This window comes from Papilio polytes, unplaced genomic scaffold (genome assembly GCF_000836215.1).
Source record: "Papilio polytes unplaced genomic scaffold, Ppol_1.0 DF822400.1, whole genome shotgun sequence".
NCBI lineage: Eukaryota > Metazoa > Arthropoda > Insecta > Lepidoptera > Papilionidae > Papilio > Papilio polytes.
Genome location: NW_013526804.1, coordinates 845,781 through 865,670, shown reverse-complemented (window position 1 = coordinate 865,670; position 19,890 = coordinate 845,781). Strand labels below are relative to the sequence as shown.

Genomic DNA, 19,890 nt, shown 5'->3' with positions numbered 1-19,890 from the left:
AATGCTTTAGAATTTTTAAATTACATTTCTTGTCAGACTAAGCAATTAAATTCTATTGAGTAGTACAATATTTTTGCAAGCAATAAAATTGAATAATAAAATACGAAGAAAGTTAAAGAACGTATGTACGTAGAAACGATAACTAGTATCTTCAATCGAGTGGAGACGGTCGAGACTTAGGTCAATGACCGGATTGGCAATATAAATGTAGAGATAGGAAAATAATGGTACAAATTTGTACATTATTATTCTAAAATTTGGCATATAAACCTTAGTAGGTTTATATGCCAATTTTTTTTTGTTTACATGTTAGTACATGACATATTTAGCTGAATAAAACTATTTTTTATAAAGCTAATAAAGCTAATTTTTCAAAGACATTTCATTAAAGGACATTATCTATTTCAAGCCACGTATTAAAAAAAACAACGAAATTTAAAAAAAAAGTAAAACATCGCTTTAGAAAAGTTGCGTCAAAAGAAGCCAATAGTACATGTTGAAAGGTTGTTGACCTTAGAGGAAAAAGAAGGTTAAACATATCAGCTGATTCTCTCGGTCAGGGTGTATTGAGGGCGAGGCTTAGGACGCGAATTCGGCACCCCCACCCCTCGGTGCGTAAACTTGGTAACTGGGTCACGTAGGTCAGGGAAGATGACGTGGGCCATTTCGTTTGTTTTATTAGGATCTATTAACCGCTCCTTTATTAGCATATCCATGTTTGTTTATTTTGACGACTTTAATTTTTTTTTTGTAAAGCCAGCTATACATCTCTTGTTTTAATTATAAACTAAACTGATGGTGTGTTGCCGCCTTAACAATGCCGAACCGACTTAGAAAGGTTTCATTTCGTGTCTAGCAAAATAAGGTTGTGTATATTTTTCTATGTATAAATTCATTGTAACCATCTGAGAATAAACTATTTTAACGATTTGACGCTTATTCTAGGAAAAAGTATGTCAGCAACTCTATGAGATAAAAATAGATATATTACTCCGTTATATTTCATATATTTGGCTGTTTGAGGCATTTCTAAATGTAAGTTTGTGATGCTCCTATAGTTATTCGATACAAAACATATCTAAACAAAAATAAATTTTACGAACTTAAAATCACATTAAAATGAAAAAATGTCAATAATACTAAAACGACGCACCGAACAGTTTCTCATCTTTTTCTTATAACGTTTTCCGACTAAAGAGGCTTATAAAAACGGCGAAGCTTTAAAAAAAAACCAACCGCGTTCATGTTAAAACGAGCACACACCAGCCAGCATCTTAATAACAGAATCGGAACGCTGCGAGCGATTTTAAAATAAGAATATCATAACTGGCCACTCGGCGCGGGGTGGATTTCGGAAGAACGTTCGCGCCCACCCCTCGGGCTTTTAAAATAAGAAAATTTCGTGTGCGTCTACACCGCCAGACTACCGAACGAAATTAATTATTAAAAAAAAGAAACATTTTCAACCAATGTCTCATATTGATTTGTGTTTAGACGCGTCTATATTTCGATTCGATTATCCATAATTTTTTGTTGTTCAAACACTATATCTCAGTACTGCATAAAACAAAGACTTTAATTTAGTAATTTTCAAGAATGTTAACTAAAGGAAAAATAGATTAATTTTGTCTAGATGTTAATATTTAAGTTTGAATATTAGATTTTACATGTTTGTAATTAATTGATAAAAATAATAAATTTTAAACATAACATGAGTTAATTTGCAGAAGGATCGATACAACGCGGCTAGGTCGGTGTAAACGGACACGAAATTTTCGGTGGAGCGTGATATTTTTAAAATAAGAACCTCTTTCGTGGCATATTCCGTGGAGAGAGATTTTCAAATAAGAATAGTTTCGCGATGCTGAGGCCCCCCTCGCCTTACGCCCCCGTTCGTCTGGAGTTTGAAATAAGAATTTGGGGGTTTAGATCGGGTGGCGAGGTGCATATTCGGGGTGGGACGGGATCTCCTGATGAGGCCGGAGGTTTTTCGTGGAATTTCGTTAGGTCGGGGGCATCGACCGGCGGCGTCGATACCCGATGAATGTTATAGTAATTGGAGGTTCTTCGATCTTTTATTCCGCTCTTTGCTCGCCCGCGCAGACGCCCGCCCGCTTATATTTATTGTTTTATATTGAACCTACGTTTTGAATTCTTGTTAACCTTTTGTTCGTCTTTATAGCGACTCGAGATATTTTTTGTGTTGCATTCGACAATGAAATTTAACAGACATTTGAATAGCATTACGAAATACCAATTTGTACATCTACCTTTATACTCTTTTACTTTCTGTTTTTTTTTTATATTGACACGTTAAATACGTTACCTAATACAAGATGACGTAGAAAGTTGAGTTCAATACAAATTCTATACAATTTTGTTTTGGCAATATCATATCAACTTTTAGTTGGAATATCTATCTGATACTTTCTTTTGGATGTTTTGCCTGTAATAGGCAAAGATTATGTCCTGGTAGAACAGACAACTTGACATCTTGTGTCTATGGATTCTGTACCACTATTGTATTTATATTCAGGTTCGTTCGTATGCCATGGCGGAGTGCTCTTTCGCGCGCTGTCAGCAGGAACGTCGCGCCATACGCAAGGAGCTGCAGCGCTGGACAAAGAACATGGTCTACATACTAGGTAAGCGATTCAAGCGCTTTATTATGAAACATACCTGTTGGTAACGTATTCCATGAGTAATTTAAGCGCTTTATTGTATGTTATCTGCTTTTTTTATTCGGTGAGCGATGAAAATGCGAAAGGTACTTTTCGCCACTCAGAAAGTGTCTTTTTTGGCACTATCCCTTTTGCTGTAATAATCTTAAGGAATAAAATTGTCAACAAAGATAAAAAGACAGATCAAATTTAAACTAAATTATATTTACTATACTTTCAATGTGTCGTAGGTTTACATATAAAATTTAAAAGTATGAATAGAACGTCTACTAATTGGATCATCTTTTGAACGCGAAAAAGGACATTAAAATTTTAAAAAATCTGTACGTTATAAAAAACTTTAGTGACGAAAAAAGTTATTTATTATCTGTGGTAGAGTGGCAACATAAATGGTTCGTCAGCAACCGAAGTGGAAAGTGTTATACTCAAGGGCAAGGTCTAAGTATTAGGGTTGGGGTCCATAATTAAAAACACCTTTAGTTCTTTTGTCGTCTAAGTACGATGTTTTAAGTCACACTTTTAAATGGTTTTTGTAACACTTTAAAACGGTAAAAGGATAATTTTTAGTGGATTTTGTAGGTAAATGCCATATTTTTAGATGTGTAAATAATCAGAATAATAAACTAAAACTGTGTTTTAAACACTTTTAGCCTAATTATTAATTATTAATCCTTTTTATGCTATGACAGTTCGGCGCGATTTTTTGACAAATTTTAGTTATTGAAGCAATTCAATGCTTAGTTTTGCTAAAAGCGATCTTAAGCAATAAATAATAAAGTTCTTATACGGAAAGCAGTGTTTTATATTTATACTAAAGTATATATTCACGTTGTTAACACCAATTAGCGGTCAGATATGAAAGTTTATGGGGTACAGTATTAATTTTAAAATAAAATTTACACACGGTTATTATTATATCTAAAAGAAATCTTTAATCAACAAATTAAAAGACAAACGTAAATGATGACATACAGGATGTTTTCTCATATGTTGATCGTTTCACAAAATTTTTTCAACTGGAATTCACAGACAAATAAAACTTCTCCGTCACTCCGGTATCCTAATTATCATACTGCGTTCAACTAGTCTGTGTACACGGCAATTTCCTACGCATTTCCATCCAGACGTAAAGTTGTCGGACTCTCCAAAATGTTTTCAGTTCCGCCAACTTTACGCAATAAAACCTTTCCTTCATATGCGAGCGAAGTTTTGTTTTACTAGGGAACCCTAAAACGAGGTTCCGTTGCTTCCAGCGTATAAGACAAACAAACGAACCGTAGGAGCTTTGGTTATTAAATCTCATATTGTGGGGTGGATACAGTGGAGTTTGAATTTCGCAATGTTATCTACGCACGGGGGAATATTGTTCTAAATGCATTACTGGCCAGAATTTCATTTGAAATTTTCGTTAAAAATAATTGTCTTGCAGTTTTAAACATGTTGTTTCGCCAATAGATGTCGCTTTACATTTCTTCAATCACGCTGTTGGCTTTTTAAAAATAATTGTATTGTTAAATAGTGCAATGATTTTATTTTCGCTAATTCCATATCCATTTACTTTACTATTTTAACTACAGATTGTACAAGTGTTAATGTTTCGTCACTAGATGTCGCTTTATTTTTCTATAATCACGCTATTGACTTTTTTAAATAGTTGTAATTTTTTTTATTTTTTTTTATAGCCGTAATATGCATCTTTCAACGTCAATATTGATTTTAAATCATTTAGTTTTAGTATAATCCATGATTTTGATTATAAAGCCAGCACCCCTCAGTCGGTAAGCAGGTGCTGTCGCGATCAGTCATCCGGTCGGCTGCATTTCTCAAATAGCCTTTAACTCATTTAGTCTCCATTAGGACGCGCAAGTTGCCGCACTGACGGTACATGCAATTATTTAACTATGCAAAATCAATTATTGTCTTTTTATCTTCATTCTAACTTACAGTGTAAATTTCGAAAAGAAATTGCTATCAAGTTTCTAAATAATATCTAAATTAGTTTAGGTTACTTATACTTGATATGCAGGATGTTTAGAATTCCGATTCATTTTTAAAATCAATAATGTTTTCTATCAGTTTTAGTCCATTAAAACTTACTTAAATACCAACCGATCAATAAGTAATGAGAAAATAAATGGAAACTTCAGCAACCTAGCAAAAATCTTACTAATATTATAAATGCGAAAATTTAGATGGATGGTCAGATGTTTGTTAGAGTTTGTAGCCTAAACCGTTGGACAGATGTCGATGAAATTTGGCATAGATGTAGAAGATGGCTACTTGCATTTGTTTTTTTTTTTAATTCCGCGCGGACGGAGTCGCAGGCGAAAGCTAGTCTCTAATAAACTAAGGATTACACTGTAGGATTTCCAAGAGGCTAAAACTTCTATCAAAGTCCACCGTATTAAGTTTCCGTAGTTCCAAGAAGTGAGTCGATATTTGTGTATGTCGAGAAATAGCGTTGCTGCCTCGATTTGGTCCTAGCTTGGATATAGGCTAGATCGCGTTGCGCCTAATTCCGACCGGCATTGAGGGGCGATTGCATTGCTTGTTCTACAATGACCACAATTTTGTTAATTATAATTAATTTTGATGCATATTTTGTTGAATTTTCTTGTACTACAATTTTAAATATAAAATCGTTTCTATATAGACTTGTATTAACACTAACGATACTTATAAGACTCAAACTGAATACAATAATCTTCAGTTAACCGTATTTTGTAAATATTATTATGGATGGCCATTGCCAAAATATTTCATACAAAAGGCATCGTTTCCTAAGAAAGGGATAATAATATTTTCATTACCAATCCCAAAATTTACCAGTAAATTTAAAATTAAGATAGTTATTTTAAGAAATATTTTTTACAATCATACTTCATACTACATACTTTTCATACTAATATTATAAATGCGAAAGTTTAGATGGATGGATGGATGTTTGCTAGAGTTCGTAGCCTAAACGGCTGAACGGATTTCGATCAAATTTAGTATAGATGTAGACGATAGTCTAGAAGAACACATAGGCTATTTTGTTTTTTTTTAATTCCACACGTACGGAGTCGCGGGCGAAATCTAGTAGTAGAATATAAATGTTTAGTTTCACCACCCAATTGATTGTAAAGTCCACGTTCCTAATAATATATTGTAACAGGTTAGTGTGACTTAATTGTGATAAAACAATAATAGGATATTCATTTCAATAGCACATGTGTGAACAATTATAAATATAATAGAAATTTTAACGGATGTTATAATATTCATAGGAGAATTGAATGTGTAAATTAAACATTGTCATGAAATTATGAAATTTATTTCATTCTTAACATTGTTATAATTTTGAATACCAAAATGTTTTATGGAAAAATATTGTCCGTATATTTTGTGACCATTGTGGATAGCGCATTTGGATGTTCTTAGGGCGCATGCGCGAGTCCGACTCTCCGCCAAACAACCTGTTGCAACTCGACCAGCGTGCACCGATGCAACTCGTCTTATCACTGATAAAATCATAAATATTTGTAACATCAAAACTATTCCGTGCAACGTTAAATTATTAGATTAATTATTAAAAAAATAACCGTGCCAAGTAAAAAGTGCCTCGGTAATAGAATCGGAAATTCTCTCGCAAGTCGGTTTTCTTACGCGTACGTTTAAACGTCTGAAGGAGTTTTAAGACAGTGCCGGGATGTGACGGATTATTAAATGCTTTATCGATTGTGTTAAATATTTGTAACATTTACGCTTTAAAATATACATTTTGTAGTTGAATGCTGTAATCGCTTTAATAGTTAACTGAAATTAGTTGTAAAAAGTAATTGTAATTTAGTAATTTTTTTTTAAAGTTTAAAAGTGAATTGGAGTTAAAATTGCAAGTTAGAGGTAAATATTCGAATAAACGAAGTTCGTCGTCGCAAGCGAGAAGTTCGAGCCGTGCAACAAGTGGGCGCCTGATGCAAGCCACGGTAAATGTGCCACTTTGCAGTTTAGCATGCCAGCTTGTCTCTACATCGCACGTGTTACTGCCCGAATTCATACCGACAATTCGGGAATTCACCAAATCACGGGACATCGTCCGTGTTGACTTTACCCCGTATGCTTTTAGTCGTTCGAATTTAATTTGCTAACGCTGGAGTTTTCTGTTCCTCTTCTTTTTTGGACATTTTTTTGGCTTTAAAATGTTTAGTTGGCTAAGTTGGGTGGGGCGGTCACACTTCTTTTGTTTTAGACGGCTTCCGATGTCACGCGCCATCTTAGGTCGATGACAAAAAAAACTGTCATGGCGGCCACCATAAGAGGTTTTTGTTCTAGTTTAGCTCCTTAAGAATTTGGGTCGATTTTTATTTCCGGTTATTATGTAATTCATTTTTCCGATAAATCGCACATCCCTATTGATACTTATTAACTTGTAATGTTACTTGCTTAAGAACAGGAGAATTTGTGTAACATTTTGAGTGTTCAAGATAATTTGAAGTTAAGTAACCATTTCTTTTTTTAATGCTATATTTTTGTTCACTACCAACTAATATTTATCCAATACATGAAATTTTCTTGCTTTCTGACTATCAAATGGTGATAATACTAAGGTAATAAATACGTGGAACGGTAATATCGTAGCTCAGCAAAATAGAATGCAACAGATAGTCGATACAAACGATGTAACGAGATTAAACCATTATGTTTTCAGCCGATACACTCGCACAGGTTTTCGTTGTTGCGACATCGAATTTGTTGAACAAACATTTCATTCGATTATGTCTCGTATTGGTTTAATTAAGTACAGAAAGCTGAACTAACCTTAAACCTATGGATAACGAAATTTAGAATAGCTAATAATTTTAATAGTAAAAAGTATGAATACTTCCATTGGCACGATTTACAAATACATTCTAAGTTAAATACTTAATATAATGAGATTGAATTTTAAGATAAAAGGCTTTTTGAAACTTAGAAATTTCAGATCTATGAAAAAGTCTAACAATTGTTATTGTTACGTTGTCAATTGACTTAGATGTCAGTAGAAACAATTATAATTGGACTATTAAGTGCTTTGCTATATGTAGTATTTCAAAATATATGGAAAATTTAACATAGTCTGGGAATTCAGTCTTATTATTAAACTTAGCTATTCTATCATAGCATTTTATATATTTTCCATTCGATTGTTCTTATAAAAACATCCTTACCAATAAACCACTTCGAATGAATGGCGTCCATTTTGACTGCACAATGCAAAGTCACCCGATTTCGATTTTATACATTGTTTTTACTACTTTTGCCTTTTTATACGATTTTTTGTATTGTGCGTATTGAAAGGTCCACTTTATACAAGTATAAGGGCGGGCTGAAGACAAATTGTGTAAAAATATAATCAAGATAAAGTAATCTATTAGTATTCATCTACTAAAATTAGGAGAGGGTTATTAGTAATACTAGTAGAAATACTTAGTAATCTTACTAATATTATAAATGAGAAAGTGTAGATGGATGTTTGTAACTACACTCTAGGGAATATCGAAATGAATATCGATGTAATTTGGCATATATGTAGACCATAATTTGGAAAAATACAAAACCTACTAACTAAATAAGGGGCTGATTCACGGGTTATACCAGTTTAAGAATATTTGATACTATGATCGACAAAATGTTGAGTAAACCTCTACACGAAAGCTCCTCCGTTGCCTCAAATTTACTTACACATTCACGAATTACAAAAATATAAAATCTATCAATTTTTGGTCTGCGATTGTCATATTTCTTCAAGCATAAGTCTCAAAAATATTAAACAAACGTGCGTCATAAAAACGGGGTCTGACGCGGGGTTCGATAACGTGGGTAGACTGACTTTGACAGACCCGTCTTTAAATCCTTTCCACGAAATTACCTGTATTAGACATTGTATGATGAATTTTTCGATTACATTTTCCTGTTATAATATTTATTTCCGTCCATATCTACTTCATTATCAGAGAGAACGTACAGTCACTTGGTATCAACAAATTAGGGAAATGACCATCGGTATACCATCTACAAGTTGAAGGGGTTCAGATTGCTTTAAATGTAAAAACACTAGCTATTGCTCGCGACTTCCCCCGCGTGTAATTATAAAATATAGCCTATGTTACTCACAGAAAAATTACCTTTCTAATGGTGAAAGAATTTTTCAAATCGGCTCAGTAGTTTTTACGAGAATCGAATACATAGAAAAATAAAAATCTTTCCTTTTTATAACATTTACATCCATCTTATCCTTTCTAAATTTAATACCACTTTCAATCCTTATCTTTCAAATCAGAGTGAAGTAAATTACTAAAGGGTTCAATCTTAGAGATTTTCAAACACATTTTTGAATAAACAAATGTCAGCACTTCATACCGTGACTAGCTCCCGGCGGCTTATTTGATGCGTAAGCTTGCGTAATCTTAACCAATGTTACCAATATTAGAAATGTGAAAGTTGAGATGAATTGATGTTTATTAGCGTTTGTAGCCTAAACTGCTGAACGGATCTCAATAAAATTTGACATGGATGTAGAGGATAGTCTGAAAGAACACAGGTTACTTTTGTTTTCTTTAATTCCTCTGTCACCATCAATCAGCGGCGATTAAAATTTTTAATTGTAATTTAAGGGCCTGACCCACCACTGGCTGATTAAGACGCAGATAGCTTAAGTGACGTCGCAGTGAGGTACAGTACCAAATAGCTATAATACCATCACGTATTACTGTTGGATTGTTATCTGATATTTAACAAGTATTGTGGAACAGGCCCTAACACTGTTGCGTAATAGTTATTTAAATTGTAACTATATTATAACTTCTTAAACATTAATTGCCAGTTTACTTTACTGTTTGAAAGTATTTCATCGACAATAAACTTTGTGAACCTATCGGGTCAACGAACCCTTCAATTTCTAAATATAAACTTACGAAACAAATTCATTTGATTAAGTATTACCTGGTAATTAACTTCTCGAGTTGGGATTTCTCATAATTTGTAACTTATCAACTTTGCAGGGTATTAGGGCAAATTTATACGTATTTTCTACCGTTACCTTGACAGAATTATCGTGATCTCTATCCATGTATACTAATATTATAAAAGGAAAAGATTTGTATTTTGTATGTATAAATTTAAAACCTACTGAGCCAATTTTAGTTAATTTATCTGTTACTAACATAAGCTATACATTTTTTTTTAATTTTACGCGGGCGAAGTCGCGAGCAACAGCTAATAATATATAATGTTTTAAAAGTTACCAAAGCTTATTTAAAACGTTATAAACGGAATCGGATTGAAAAACGTATCACGATGAATTGGCATAGATGTAGAGGACAGTCTGGAATACATAGGCTATTTTTGTTTTTTAATACCACGCCGGCGAAAGCTAGCTAACATGGTTGAAATGTATCTACGTTTATTTCTAATACCAATAGAATAGTTCAAGTGTAAAGTTATCTTGCGGTGTGTTTGAATGTTTGTATTAGTCGAACTTGTCAAGTCTCAAGTTTTCGAGGTCGCGGTATACCGTCTGCGAGTGAACTTCAGCTAACATTATTGATGTTACAATTAGACTGGATTGGTAATAATTTGTTTGCACGAAAATAGTAATTATTAAAATTTAAGCATATATCTTTTAAATAAAAAAATTAATAACATCAATTTAGTTCAACAAATCCAGCGATATGATACAGTAGAACCTAGAAGTTAAAGTCCAAGGGAAACACAAAATATTTTAAGTTATCAAGGGTCGATGTTGTAGAGGTTTTGGACTCTGATGGGAAGGGAACATTATTTTTTGAAATTATAGAGATTTTAAGTTACCGAGATTTGAGTTATCGAGGTTCTACTGTACTGGCAAAAATACACTTTCATTTCGTTAACCCAATTGTAATCCAGTGCTGGATTCTATAACTGGATTGGAATGACGTAAATCGGCATTCTAATCTTTTCGTGTAAACTAGATAGATGATTAACATTGACAAACTCCAACTATGAGTTTCCCCTACATACTTATACTAAAATATATTTCCATCCCTTTCATTGACTGTAATAAGACAGAGATAGCAATATACTTTAATTAGAATTACCTATTGTCAAAACAATTACTTCACGAATACTTAATTCTAACTAACTAATTAGTTAAGTTTATTAAAATTATAATAGAGTATTCCAATTACAATAAAATAGTATACAGCGTGTTTTAATAATTTGTTTTTGAATATTTTTAGTATGTTAAAATAAAAAAAAAAAGCATACAGACGAATTGAGTACCTCCGTCTTTTGGGAAGTCAGTCAATTAAAAAGTAGCTATAGTTTGTATAAATTATATAATATACTTAATATTATAAATGCGAAAGTTTAGATGGATGGATGGATGTTTGTTAGAGTTTGTAACCTAAACAGCTAAAGAAATCTCGATTAAATTTGGAAAAGATGTAGAGGATAGCCTGGCAGAACACATAGGCTACTTGCTATTGTTATTTCACGCGGACGGAGTCGCGGGCGAAAGTTAGTGTTTCTATAAATAAATATCTTTTTCGTTTTTCAATTGTTTACATAAAAATAACGTAACAATGTATTTTGTATGTAATTTATAATGTAAGTAAATCTCAAAGGACTAGAATGGAGCCTTGGCCATCGCGGTATGACCTTAGCCTGCATACTTCTATCTGCTCACGCGAGCTCAACTTGCCACCTTATTCACTACTAGCTTAATGCTCGCGACTTCATCCCCGTGAAATTATGAAATAAAAAAATATAGCCTATGTTACTCACAGATGAAATACCCTTCTAACGGTGAACGAATTTTAAAAATCGGTCCATTAGTTTTTGAGTTACTTCAATATATACAAAAATACAAATCTTTCCTCTTTATAACAATTTATCATATTAGCTGTTCCTCTACACTTATTTTGCATAACTTCTCTATATCTTTTTTGAATTTCCTAAAACTTCGTTTGCAAATATCAAAATTCAAACGCTTTAATGACAAGGAAAGCCTTTGTTACCTAACAATTACCGTTACGATGGCCATCTTTAGTTTTGTCCCTTTCTCGCATGACAATTTTTCCAATTATTTCACCTCCCTCTATGTTGAATACTGTGAAGCCCAAAGCAATACATAAGTGTAAGACTTTTTGTAGATAAAAGAATTATTCAAAAATATATCGTGATTACTGTAGGATACATTATAAACCGGCTGGGTCGCGGAAGATTGCATAAGCGTTCCCGTGACCCAGCCACAGGCGAATAGAAGGAACACCGCTGGGTTTTTAGTGGGTATTCCGGCCATTTTCCATCTTCTGGCCGGCGAGTCCCACATACCCCCCCCCTGGTAACGGGGGGCTGCGTAAAGGCATTTTCCTAGCGTGAAAAAAAAGGATACATTATAAAGAAAAGTGTTTACGTCTTAATATTAAAATATAGATTTAGAAAAAATATATATTATAAATTAGGCTATAGTAGGACATTATGCAGTAAATCATTTAACAAACTAATGTAAAGAACATTGACACTCCAAGTGGTAAAGTGAGAAAATTATCACTTAACTGCTTAAGCGAGAGCGCAACTTATGTTATCTTTAATTAGCCTACAGGTATGGACACAATAAATTATTAATACAATATGTTGCATACAAACTTCTTTAAAAAAAGGTCCAATTTCAATTCCAAAAAGATAGATTTCAATTATTATGTAAGCTTCTCTATATCTCTTTAATAAAGCCCGCTACAGACGTTCAATTCCGTCAGTTCAACAGAACAGGTCGACTGTTTTCAAAACAGTCAGATGCGTGTAGCAAGCTTTAAATAACTCTTACAATATACAGTAAAATGCCTTAAATTTCTACTAAGACATAATAAAGCTTCTAAAAAATGTAAAGATACAACAATAAAAGAATCTAAAAAAAAACAACAATTAAAAAGTAAAAAGAATCGCGTGCAAAATTGCAATTGTTTTCGCTAAATTCACAAGTCGCGACAAGTTCCGGATACGAGAACGCGAATAGTCTTAATCGGCAAATCATTAAATGTAATAACAGTAATTAGTACTGTGAAAAATAAAATAACTTCCTAATACTAGAGATATCGCAGACGAGAAATAAAAAAAAAACAATCCAAGCAATTTTGTTGCTTAAGTTACATACTTATAGAGGCGATATTAAGGCATCGTTGTACACAAGCATATAATTTTTGACGGAATTTGCTATTCGCATCGATGCAACGCCATCTATTTGGGTTCCTACGAAATTTTTCACCGCCCGAACCCGAAGCATTTTCTTACAAGAACGACACACACATTAAAAAAGTGTATACGATTGACACTCACACAGCGGCAACACTCCGTACACAATAGAACGCACCCACACGCCGAGAAAAAAACGATAAAAAACACACCCACACAAACGCAAATCGAATTGCACACAACCGTTAAGATAATGACGTTCTATTTTCAAAATTTGAAAATCTAAAAATTTAAGCTTCGCGATCGTTTCTTAAAAAATTGCATCGTAAATTATACAAAGCGTTATTAATGAGATGCAGTTTGAATCGTTACAAAGGATAAGATAAGTAAAACTAAAATGCTCAAGGTTTGTACGAGCGCGGGCACTCACACAGCCGCACCCCTAAGTAACACGACATTGCACTCCGCGCATGTGTGGGTGTACACCGACTGCCCACTCTTAATCCTTACCCCTTAACATTATTATGGTTAGCGAACAAAACAACGAAGAATATGTTGTTTCACATTAGAATATAAATTAATTGATACATTTTTCTGTGCGGTAAATTACATTTAGAACTGATGATAAAATTTAATTGTCTTTGTAAACGTGGAACAGTAATTTTGATATCAGTTTTGGTTTTGAAATAAAAAAAAAACTTTAAAACGACACCATTAAATCTTTTAAGAGCAACTTTGTGAACGATATTGCTCAACATTTCCACTCATTTTTCAACATAAAAATTGTCTTGTTACTCTTTCTTCACTCATTGTTTCAAAATACCCCAACTTAATCGCATAATTTTCTCGTTCAAGTCTAAACATCCTGTTTTAAACATTTTGATATTTAATTAGTACAATTTATGATCTGTAAAATAACTACCACAAATTAATATAATCCAAAGTTAAAAAGTGTAAAAAGAAATGAAAATTTATTTTATTAAGTTCCCGACGTTAGCGGACCAAGACGGGGCGATCGTTCGCTCTCGCTCGCAGTAAATACAAGGTAATGGATAAGTACGCACGGCGCTAGTGCAGTGTGCGCCGCCACCAGCCGCCAGTGCAGTCCCGCCTATGCACAACCGCTAGAGAGTCGCATTTCCGTTCTCACCACACAACTCGACCATAACACGCGACCTAACCGCTAAAAACCTCCAAAATAAAAATAATAACAAACGAAAAACAATCCGAAATTTGAAAAAAAAATATTTTTCACATCAGACTATATTTTGTACAAAATTAAAATTATATTCATATCATTCGCGTAGTGGTTTTCGAAAGAACATATTTTTGGCGATTTAGTGAATTATATATTTTTAACCTCGTTCAGCGAGTTTTTTGGAATAAATAAATAAAAATAACGTTGCCGCGATGCACGAGACATATCAAATGGAAACTTAGGACCCGAACAATATTTTGTCATTTTAAAAACAAGGTTCAAATATTAAATAAAGGAATATTTTGTGTAGTGACGTTATGTGCTATTTTATCTGTGCTGGTGTTTTGGCGGCGAATTATTTCATGGATTCGTGAGTGAATTATATGACCAGGTGACGCCATTTGTGTTTTGAAACTTTATTTTTTTGCGTTTGTATTATATTTTCTGCTACGAAAATTACCACCGAAGTGTCAAACTGGACCGAGGAGGAACAGGCCACCTCTGACGCATGTGAGTAAACAATAAAAACATATATTTGATAACAAAGGAGGTGAATTATAGTGCTTTTTTGTATATAACTCGGTGTGCGTATGTGTGCGTGTGTAAGGGGTTACGCATGCATGTGTGGGGTTGTTCACGCACATTTTTTTCGCGTGTTTTCTTACGAACCCCCACCATGCGCCCCACCTATACTCTTTATCGTTTATCTGTCCCACTCTTTTACCATGGCTACGCACTAATGTGTGCGTAAGTGAATATGTGTGGGTTAACAAATTGCAACCTATATTTATGATCGAATATAAATGAATAAAGGAAAATTAATAAATTTATAATTTAATATAGACATTTAAGTTATAAAGCAACATTAACCAAATCACTTTTGAGAAATCGTAAGTTCCAAATTAATTAATTTCAAATATTTTCAATAAATCAATCAAATTTAATAATTAAACATAAAAACAAAATGTTTTTAATTTTATTTTAATGTTTTTAAACAAGAAACTCTTGTTTTTTTTATTATAAAACATTTAATTAAATTCGGCAGCTACGCGTCTACGCGACTTCGTAGGCTAAAATTTTACCGTCGGAACTTTTTCCGTGTATACTATAAATAAAAGTTTACCGCGTCGAGAAATTAGGACGTTTTAATTATCCCTTTATGATTTATTCCATCAATAAAATATGTTTTAAATTTATTACTTTACAGAACACTGAATGCATAAAATTATAATAGTTTTGTAGTACTTTGATTTTATAAATAAAAGAAATTATCTTAAAATTAAGGTGTTTTTTTTTAATAAATCATTTCTTACTATCTTCAATCTTACTTCAAAACAACTTCTTATTATCTTTAATCCATTTTATTAGCTATAATTTAATAATTAAATAAAATGCTCAAAGTTTATTTTGTCCTTTTTTTAATGTTATAGACTAAAAAATGATATTATATTCTTAAATGATACAACACATCTTTAAATATTTGTTTAAAACGTAAAGAGGCCACGAATGTTCACAGGAAGTATGATATGCACTTGCGTCTGTAACCTAAATGTTTGAGTTAAAAATAACTTTAATTTCGCACATGAACGATGGCACGTTGTATTTAAACTTCTTTGAATTTTCATACCATATTTGGTTTTCATTTCATTTGCGTATACTCTATGAATATCCTATTGCCTCGATGAAAAAAATAAACAAGACAGAAAACATGAAGTATGTATTTTAAAATCCTATTACTAAGTGTTAAAAGTAATTTCAACTAAAATTACCATATGACTGGCTGAATGAGACAAAAGCTCGTGACATTGGCTTTGAATTAAAAAAAAAACAAGTTCCAAATTCAAAAAGTTCAAGTGCGCGCCCTCGAATGCATTCGAAATTCGAGCGGCGCGCGCGCGAGTCCTTGCGCATGCGCTCGGCCAAGGCGAGCGCTTACACAACTCCGGCGACTGTCAATGTTACTACATAACCTACAACCGCTGCACTAGGGTTACCATTTGTTATAGCTACCGTTCCATTTACCCATTCAAACATTACGTTCTATCTTTAAACTACAATTCAACATTTTAAAAAGTTAAAAGTAACTGATTTATAATTATACAAACTTTATAAATTACTTTTTATTATAATTAAAATTGTGTTTATTTTTTTACGTAGATTAAAAAAAAATATTACAAATAAATGTAATGGTAACCCTAAATCATGTCAGTCGGTAGACCTCCGCCATCTTGTTTTTAGGACTAGTTTTGAAGGGTAATGTTTTACTTGGTGTACGCCGCGACAATTCTATACAAATTTAAAACTGTTTAGATTAAACGATATCTCGCGAAGTCCTTTACATGATAATTTTAGTATTAAATATATTGCATTGTTAATGTTAGATTGTTAAAGATCTAAGATAACTAAGCTTTTAATGCTGTGTAATATAATTGCGATAAGAATAAATACGTCGTTTTAATTATAAAATAGTTTTATTTCTATTGTGGAAATTATAGACCTATTAGTAATTGAGTTGAGGTTTTTTAAAAATTGCTTTCTCACATAAAAGGAAGTAAAACACACAATTTTCGAGTGCCTTAATAACTAAATTGAGATCAGTTTTATTTGTGACACGGTCCGCGTGTAATTAAAAAAAAGTAGACTATGTTCTTCTAGATTGCTCTATATATTTTTCAAATTGTGAAATCCGTTCAGCTGTAGGCTATACACTTTAACAAACATCCATCTAAATTTTCGCATTTATAATATTAGTAAGATTATTTTCGTATTTATCTAATGTAAAAATGAATGGTTCATTCAAAATGCATCTAAAAACAGGTTGTTTATAATCTGAATCCGGTACCGATTTGAATTGAAAGACATCGTCGCTGCGAGATACAAATCTAAGCAAATCGGAGCGACTTCGAAAGCTGCGTGGCCAATATTGATGTCACGGCTTGTGTGTGTATGTGCAGAATGTCTATGTGCGGTTAATGGTCGGATGGAATTGAACCTCTAGTATACATCATAAATACATCTTTCATTTGTTGATTTCAAACTAATATTATAAAGAGGAAAATTTTGTTTAATTGTAATGAATAGGCACAAAACTACTGGGCCGATTTCAAAAATACTTTTACCGTTAGAAAGGTAATTTTTCTGTGAGTAAAATAGGCTATGTTTTTTAGTGTTTTTTATTAATTTCACGCGGACGGAATCACGTGCGAAAGCTAGTATCAAATATACAGTTTGACGTCAGTTTTTGTGGACATAAATTTTACTTTTAAAGCCATAATTTGTATAAATCCAGAGAAAGAATATTAAGTAACTCTTATTCTTAATGATTTTTGGGTCTTTGAAAAGAAAATTTTTACACATTAAGTTACTGAAATATATTTGTTTTTAAGTACACTAAATCTAAGCTTATTAAAATACGTATTTAATTAGATTAGAAGCCTTATACATTGTTCTGCTAACAATTTCATTCCATCTATTAAAAAAAACATTTCTCCACAAAATAAACTACAGAAAAAAAAAACAATTATAAAAATCAATATCTCAATTCGTATTAACATTCTTTCCAAAACAAACAGAACGAAAACAACATATTGTCATTTAAAACGCATAAAATATTAAGGTATCTATTCGTAGCGGCAATCGAGCTACAAAACGGTCAATGTTACGCGGCGGCCATCTTGTATTTTATTCTGGTCGTTAGACAGATAGCTTATATCGCTAAATGCCTTGACGCCGGGGATATTGGCCGCTTATAGAATCTATAATATATTTATTTATCTGTAAAAAAATAAACAAACGGGATAGGGAGAGAACGTTATCGATTACAATTATGTCTCGTATCTCTTAGTATTCGTAACTAATATATTTCTATCATGTAATGCAATGGTCACTAATGGAATGCCATCTAAATAATTTATAATCAAAGACATTTAAGAAGTATATAGACTAGACATATTGAACAAAATTTTACACCAGTATTTTCTCTGAAAGGTACTATATCAGTTGTCAAATTTAGTGCCACCTCACGTTCTATTGTGATGTTATAAAATATTTAACAAAATTATAATAAGCTCCATCTTTTGTTACAAAAATATAATAGAAACATTTAAATATTATTTACAAAAGTAAAGTGTAACTATACCTACTCTATATTTTTTAATCTCTTTGTTTATAATAATAAAAAGATGTATACTTCTGTGGCTGTACAAAATGTAAATCTATTACTGCACTGCAGTACGTTTGATGAAAATTAAAAATACAAACCTATAACTAAAATGTCTATCAACTTAACGCAACATTCTAAATCCAAACTCTATGCGTGTTCGAAAAAGATTCGATTTCAATTTCTATAAAAAAAACTCATTTGAGATAGCCTTTCATAATCACTAATGGAGCGGGCAAATGAATACGAATATATAAAAAGAATTGGTCTACGAATGGTTACAGTGCAATCTACACTAATTTCAATTTATCTGATAAGTTTGCGTAATCAGAATTAAATTAAATGTCCCGTTCGGTAAAAAGGGAGTCCGTATGAGTGTAGACTTGAGTCATAACTTAATTTGTACGAAAAACATCTGCCCCGGTTACATCCTGTAAAGCAGTGTGCACAGTGACAGAATAATAAAACCTTTAAAACAACTGCATAAACATTCTATATTAATTGAAACAACATTATTTACACTAGACTTTACAGTTCTGCGGTCCTAGTACTTTTTTATCCACTATTCTAACAATATTATTAACAAAATTATTAAAAAAATAACTAATAATAAAAATAACTTGTTTAATAAGAAAATAAATCTATCAGTAAAACTTATATAAGAAAAAAATCTAATTTCCAGTACTAGTAATAATTTTGTCTTAGATTTATTTTTCCTAAAGTTTTGTTATTGTTGACATTCGAATAATTTGTATTATTGTACTCTTAATAACCAATAATTTATTCTACAGATAAACACATGTAAACAATAAATACAATTGTTCTCAAATACCACTCGATTAATTTTAAACTTTAATTATTTCGTATCGTTAACTGAATCATCTGCTGAGTTAATACAATTTATTTTAAAACAACCGACAGCCAAGTTATTAATAACGTCACTTTAACTTTACAAGTTCAGTTTAAAATTTGCACAAAAAAGTACAATTATCAGAGTTTTCAATTGTTGTTATAACATGAATTATAAAAAAAAACTACAGGAACATAAATAACTATTATAAATAGTAACACTTGCTCAAAAACGTATTTCTCTTCACGTTTTTCAAATGTTTATGTAGTTAAAGAAAAGACATAGAGCAAACAATTGAGTAAACGTTTAGTTCAGACACGACACTTGTCTAAAAAACCATTATTATCCCTTTCAATCTTTCTAAAAAGTGGAGACAGTAAGTAATATGTGTTATTACAGGTGTTTCGGCAGAAACTCATGGTGAAATTAAAAACTGATGAATTTTAAAAAATGTCATTTTCAATTAAAGCAGGTGACACACCTGTGCTTTTTAAGTCGTGTGCTTTAATCTAAAAAATGTATCGGCAATTCGTTCAACTTGTTTGTAAATTTATTTATTGTTTTATCACAATATGTAAACGGCTGTTAAGATAATGATTCAGTGTAATAAAAATAAAATGAATGTTATTTTTAAAGACATCTAATTGACAGTAATTATTTTATTTTCATAGAAAGAATAAAAAAAAACATTCTTTTGTTTATTTCCTACCGTTTTGAACTATGATAAAGTGGCAGTTATTGTGAACGCATCCTTACATTGGCGACAACAATAAGTGCACATTGACCGCGTCCTCCAGACGAAAGTAATGAA

At 32.1% G+C, this 19,890-nt stretch overlaps 1 protein-coding gene across 2 annotated transcripts in view; it reads left to right on the top strand.

The window, feature by feature from the left end:
* The window catches only part of LOC106106135 (mushroom body large-type Kenyon cell-specific protein 1), a 158,466-nt gene that overhangs the window by 46,636 nt on the left and 91,940 nt on the right, over positions 1–19,890 (top strand). The window contains exon 3 of one of the 2 annotated variants that reach the window (XM_013286674.1): positions 2,537–2,645. In XM_013286674.1, coding sequence (XP_013142128.1) covers positions 2,552–2,645 — 94 coding nt within the window. In that variant the 5' untranslated portion in view covers positions 2,537–2,551. Of the gene's footprint in view, positions 1–2,536; positions 2,646–13,926; positions 14,581–19,890 lie in introns of those variants that run through there. The other variant, XM_013286675.1, reaches the window with a different exon arrangement.